The sequence below is a fragment of the Eretmochelys imbricata genome, chromosome 13 (genome assembly GCF_965152235.1).
Source record: "Eretmochelys imbricata isolate rEreImb1 chromosome 13, rEreImb1.hap1, whole genome shotgun sequence".
Taxonomy (NCBI): Eukaryota; Metazoa; Chordata; order Testudines; family Cheloniidae; genus Eretmochelys; species Eretmochelys imbricata.
This window is the reverse complement of record NC_135584.1, coordinates 34,509,708-34,515,707: the sequence shown is the minus strand read 5'-3', so window position 1 is coordinate 34,515,707 and position 6,000 is coordinate 34,509,708. Positions and strand designations below refer to the sequence as shown.

The 6,000-nt window shown below is 60.0% G+C and overlaps 1 protein-coding gene across 1 annotated transcript; it reads left to right on the top strand.

Moving 5' to 3' along the window:
* The first annotated feature begins 939 nt into the window (after positions 1-939).
* SLC39A2 (solute carrier family 39 member 2) lies at positions 940-4,832 on the top strand. Its single transcript, XM_077832117.1, has 4 exons — positions 940-1,343; positions 2,304-2,434; positions 3,009-3,077; positions 3,647-4,832. The coding sequence occupies exons 1-4, from the start codon at positions 1,229-1,231 to the stop codon at positions 4,289-4,291; spliced, it is 960 nt and encodes a 319-aa protein (XP_077688243.1). The 5' UTR covers positions 940-1,228; the 3' UTR covers positions 4,292-4,832.
* The last annotated feature ends 1,168 nt before the right edge of the window (positions 4,833-6,000 follow it).

Below are 6,000 nucleotides of genomic sequence, written 5' to 3'. Positions count from 1 at the left end.
GACCAGCCGGTAACTCAGCAACGGAGACCCCATGGAGCCCGCTGGGTAGCTACCGGGCACGGGGCCGGGAGGTGGGAGCCAGCTGGGATCCGAGGCTCTGGCTGCTCAGGGCCGGGGCAGCGAGGGGGAGGCTGGGTTTGGGAGAGGCAGGGCAGCCAGTGCCCCTCCTAGTTAACACTGACTTTAGGCCCCTTCAGCCCAGGTTGTGGGTGAGTAGAGGCGGATGTCTTGGTTTGCCAGGCTGGCCTTTGCCATTGCAGATACCTGCTGGTGGCATCTCTCCCGAGGGCCTGCTGGGCAGCCAGGGGGAGAAATGGGTGCTGTATCCGGCGGGCTGTCCTCGGGGGCCCAGCACTCGGCACACCAGAAGAGGGCACTGCTGCAGAGACGGCTGGCCACCCCTGTGAATCCAGGCCGGGCAGCTGGTAGAGGTGGAGGGCTGACCAGGCCCCGGGAGGCTGTATGTTTGAGGTCTCTCCATCCTCACCCCGCTTGGGGTCCGGGAGATGCTGATCCAGCACCGTCCAGCTTGGCACCAAACCCTTCAACAGTTGGAAAATCCCCCCGGGCCAGGGCCTGCTGGGTATTAGAGAGGGATAGGTGTGCAATACAAGCATATCTAAGCTACTAGGAATGCAGCCGGTGACCGGGGAAATGGTGTGGAAAAGTGCTCTTGGGAAATGTTTACCCAATAAATTATTTAATGATGGTGTAATTAAGATTGAAGGACGTGCGGGGGTGGGGGGTTGGCTCCCTGCTCCCGGGAGGTTATTATTCACTGCAGGGCTGGGAGGCGCTGGGGAAGGTGGCAGGAGCTGAGCAGGAGAGGGAGCGAGGAGCAGCAGAGATGCAGTGAAAGGAAGGGGGACAGGGGAAGGCAGAGGGGCAGATGGAGTGAGGTAGACGGGAGGGGAGGAGGAAGCCCAGGGAACCGGGGACGGCCTGACCCATCCCCGTGCAGCACAGCATCTCCCACTGATTCCTGGGACTTGGAAGGGTCCCCGGCCAGGCCTGGGTTCGGCTGAGGGCCTGGCTTTGGCTGTGGCTGCCTAGGATTAGGGTTAGGGTCATCTGTGGTGGGGGTCTCCCTATCGTGGGACTGGTTAGGCGAGGGAGGACAGGAGAGGGCTGGGGCTAGCAGGGCATTGTGGAGGAGGGGCTGTAGGGTGTGAGCCCAGGGTAACGCCCAGGTGTATTGCACGACCCGGCCCTCCTGGCACCTGCGCGGATGGAGCCACTCCTGGTGGTGAAGATCGGCTGCCTGGTGGCTCTGCTGTTCATCACCCTCGTCTGCGGCCTCATCCCGGCCCAGGTCAAGTGGTTCCAGATCAAAGCGGCCAAAGGTGAAGAGGGGCTGGGGCTGGGACAGTGGCTTTGCATCCACATGACGGGAGTGGGGCGCGCTGGGTATCCCCATACGCACCCCTCTGCTCCTCTATCGTCTATCTCCATAGACACCGCTCTGCTCCTCTGTCATCTATCCCCACAGACACTCCTCTGCTCCCCTATCATCTACCTCCACAGGCACCCCTCTGCTCCCCCTATCATCTATCCCCATAGACACCCCTCTGCTCATTATATCTATCTATCTATCTATCTATCTATGTATCTCTTGCTGCTCCTCGCTCTCATTCTCTATCCGTGTATCTGTCTGTCTGGTGCTTCCCCTCCCCTATCCCCTGCAGGCTTCTGGCTCCCGGAGCAGGGGAAAACCCCTTAGTAAATAAGACAATGGGGCAGCTGCAGGCATGAATGATACCTCCACCCTGCCCCATCCCCATCACTGCCTCTCCGTGGGGTGAAAGAAACAGCCACACTCAGGGGGCTCTGGCCCCCCTGAGGGAAACCGAGGTTGTGTCTGTCCAACTATGTCCCACTTTCTTAGCCGTTGCTTTGCCCTTTTTCTTCTTATCTGTGCCCAGTTCTTCCTCCCTGGGGAACTGTGCTGCTTTCACTCCACCCTCTTGCCAGTTCATTAATCACCCTTGTTCTATCAGCAGATCTTAAAGCACTTCGCTAAGGAGGTCAGTCTCATTAGCCCCATTGTACAGATGGGGAAACTGAGGTGCAGGGATGCCAAGTGATTTACCAAGCTCACCCAACAGGCCAGTGGCTGAGCCAGAATTGGAACCTGGGTATTCCCGCTGCCAGTCCAGGGCTCTGTGCCTGCTCTCCCTGCCTCTGGCTTTCTCCTGCCCCAGGCTGTGCAGTTCCCCAGTTCGAGACCCACCTCCCAGGCTGGGATCCCCTTGCTCCGCCCTGCCCCGTGGTCTTGGCCTCACCCCAGCCCTCTCCTCCCACAGGGTGGCACCGGCGCATCCTGAGCTACATTGGCTGCTTCGCAGCAGGGGTCTTTCTGGGGGCCTGCCTCATGCACACAGCAGCCGACGCGCTGACAGACATCCAGGGGGAGCTGGGCAAGCGGTTGCAGCAGGTGAGACGGCACAGGGATGCACGGGTTCCCCTTGCTCCAGCAGGGTGGTGCACACACAGCAGGGCCCATCCCCTCCAGCAGGGGGCGCAGGGACACACACGCGCACACACACACACACGGATCAGGGCCTGTCCCCTCCAACAGGGGGCACAGGGACAGACACGCACACACACACATGGAGCAGGGCCCGTCCCCTCCCGCAGGAGATGCAGGGACGGACACACACAACACAGACGCAGCAGGACCCGTCCCCTCCCGCAGGAGGTGCAGGGACGGACACACACAACACAGACGCAGCAGGGCCCGTCCCCTCCCGCAGGAGATGCAGGGACGGACACACACAACACAGACGCAGCAGGACCCGTCCCCTCCCGCAGGAGATGCAGGGACGGACACACACAACACAGACGCAGCAGGGCCCGTCCCCTCCCGCAGGAGGTGCAGGGACACACACACACAGAGCAGGGCCTGTCCCTTTCAGCAGGGGGAGCAGGGACAGCCCTCCAGGTGAATATGGGGTCAGTGCACCGCCTGCCCCCCAGCGCGGTATCTAGTTCCCCTTGTTTCCCCACAGGCTGTTGCTGGGCAGAACTTGACGGGGACACAGAACAACTCATCTAGGGCCAGTGCCTGTGGGGCTGAGGTAAGTGCCCCCGACACCTCTTGGCTGGAAGTGCCCCCACTGAGGAGAGGCGGGAAGAGGTCAACTGTGGGGAAAGATCTGTGAGAGCAGAGCCAAGGCAGGGGGAGCGACTGGCCCTTGTCAAATCTCCCCTCCCAGATACAGGGAGAGAAGCCAGGAGTCCTGACTCCCAGTCTCCCCTGCTCTAACCCACTAGACCCTACTCCCCTCCCAGAGCCAGGAACAGAACCCAGGAGTCCTGGTTCCCAGCTCCCCTCTGCTCTAATTGTTTGTCCCCACTCCCTTTGCAGAGCCAGGGAGAGAACCCAGGAGTCCTGGCTCCCAGCCCCTTCCCCCTCTAACCCACTAGATCCCACTCCCCTCCCAGAGCCAGGGACAGAAACCAGGAGTCCTGGCGACCAGCTCCCTGCTCTAACCACTAGATCCCACTCTCCTAAATAGCCCTCCCTTTGGGACGTGCTCTGTAGGCTACGTGTAGAGGTGGGGAAGGCCGGGCTGGGTGCCCGCATGTGAGTCCCTCTGAAACAAACCATGTCTCTCCCTCCATCTCCCCATCCCTCTCCCCACAGCTGGATTACCCCTTCGCGGAGCTCGTCATCTCCCTCGGCTTCTTCCTCGTCTTCCTCACCGAGAGCCTGGTGCTGCACTGCTGCCACTCGGCTCCACCGTCCCATGGGGCCCCGGACAAGGACCCTGCCTGCTCAGCCCCCAGTGTCCCCTCCGTCCCGCACTCCCATGGGGTCCCGGTGCCTGGTGGCCCCTCACCTGGCTCCTTCCGGGCCCTGGTGCTCTTCATCACTCTGTCGTTGCACTCACTCTTCGAGGGGCTGGCGGTGGGGGTGCAGCAGGGTGAGGCGGGGGCCCTCCAGCTCTGCCTGGCTGTGCTGGCCCACAAGGGTGTGATCGCCTTCAGCCTGGGGCTGCAGCTGGTGCAAAGTGGCACCCGGCCCCGCTGGAGGCTGCTCTACCTGGGCATCTTTGCCCTCATGTCCCCCTCCGGCATGGCCGTGGGCATCGGGCTCTCGCTCTCGGGCGGAGCAGCCAGTGGGCTGGCCATGGCCCTGCTGGAGGGGCTGGCGGCTGGCACTTTCCTGTACATCACCTTCCTGGAGATCCTGCCCCACGAGCTGAGCTCCAGTGAGCCGCCCCTGGCCAAGTTCTCCTTCATCGCACTGGGCTTCACTGTCATGGCCACCATCGCTGTCTGGGCCTGAGGGGGAGGCAGGACTGGGTGGGGGACCCAGGTTTGGTGTCCCCATGCCCTGCAGAGACGGACCCCAAATGGTCTTTCCCCTCTAGGGGGTGTAGGGTGACCAGATAGCAAGAGTAAAAAATCCGGGCGGAGGGGGGGGTAATAGGTGCCTATATAAGAAAAAGCCCCCAAAATTGAGACATCTGTTCACCCTAAGGGGGCATTGGCTCCCATCCGGCCTCTGGGCAGGGGACTGGCTGGATTGTGGGGTGGGGAATAGGACATGGGGCCTTTCCCCTCTAGGGGGTGCCGGCTCCTATCTGGCCCCAGGACAGGGACTGGGACACCTAGTGGCTGTCCACTGGCTTGTGTGACACAAGCTGGGAGGTTCTCAGTGTGTTTCCAGATGGCCCAGGTGGCTCCCACCCCAGCTGTTGAGCCAGCCAGCTCCTTTGTGTCCTAGGAGCAAAGTAATCTCCCCACCACACCATACTGGGTTCTGTCCCTGTCTCCTGGTGTCTGGGCCTCTGAACAGGCTGATGAGCCTGCCCTAGCAATTGTTGTCCAAATCCCTTAGGCAACTTGGAGAGGGCCAGCCACGGGACTCCTAACAGCGTGGGCCTCTTGGATGCAGCTGATGCCACGTAGGGTTGCCAGCCCTCACTTAATTAAAGATCATGTCACAGGATGAAACCTCCAGGAATCTCGGCAACCCTAGTGCCAAGGCCAGGGTGGCTGTGAGATGAAGCCACAATCTCTGCGCAGCTTGTGAACCGTGGGTTCCTTGGCCCTTGCAGAGACTCCTGGGAAATAGCTGGAAGCCCAATTACAATTGGAAACAAGGCTCCATTTTTTGTAACTGAGAGGGTGATTAACCCACGGAACAAACTCCCTGGGGCCTTTTGGGAAGACACTTTAGCCAAACGTCCGTTCCTGGGCTCAGTGCTGGGGGAACTGGGTGGAATTTAGCAGCCTGTGGTAGACAGGAGGTGGGACCGCAGCTTGGTGGCCCTCCAAACGCCCGGCTCATGGGTGCCTGTTTTTTAGACCATTTGTTCAATGGATGTTGCCGCTGCGATAAATAATGGCTTGTGTTTTGTGTGTCTTTGCTTGTGGTTCCTTTGGGCCTCTTTCAATGGGACAGCATCCATGGACCAATGGGACCATCCTCCACTGACTGGATTTTGGGGATGCAGCTGAGACCCGGCACTGCTAAGTGCAAAGTGCCCAGGGAAAGCCTGAGGTGGGTTTTGAAGCCAATCCAACAGAGCATATATTACAGAAAGGCCCACCGTTTTCAAAAGGAATGGGTTTTTTTGGGAGCCTGGCATGCACCCCCTTTTAGAGCTCTGGCTTTTATAAAGGGCCGAGCCCCCGCACTTGCAAAACCAGACCTCTTTAACGTGGCTCAGTGTGGACACCCAGCAACTGCAGTGCCCCAAATCACTAGTCACAAAAATCATCCCGTGCCCTGGTTCAGCGAGGAATGATCTGCAAGGCAGGCCAGTGCCACGCTGGTTGTGAACAGCATCGTACCACCTACAGCCTGCAGCTGGGTAAGGTGTTCCGTCCGTGTACTGGAAATAGGTTCTGATAGTTCGCATCCAGCGGAGGTGACCAATCAGTCTCCTGCCAGAGTGGAGATGTTTGCCCATCGCTCTGAAGAACTCTCCCACCCATATAGCGCTGTCCACATCGATGCTTTAGTCCATGAAACTTATATTGGTCCGG

What these genes read in the sequence shown, in the direction of transcription:
- SLC39A2 (XM_077832117.1), top strand. Translation starts at nt 1,229, where the DNA reads ATGGAGCCACTCCTGGTGGTGAAGATCGGCTGCCTGGTGGCTCTGCTG. An exon ending in TGGGCAAGCGGTTGCAGCAG is followed by an intron (nt 2,435 to 3,008) that starts GTGAGACGGCAC and finishes GTTTCCCCACAG; the next exon opens with GCTGTTGCTGGGCAGAACTT. An exon ending in CCAGTGCCTGTGGGGCTGAG is followed by an intron (nt 3,078 to 3,646) that starts GTAAGTGCCCCC and finishes CTCTCCCCACAG; the next exon opens with CTGGATTACCCCTTCGCGGA.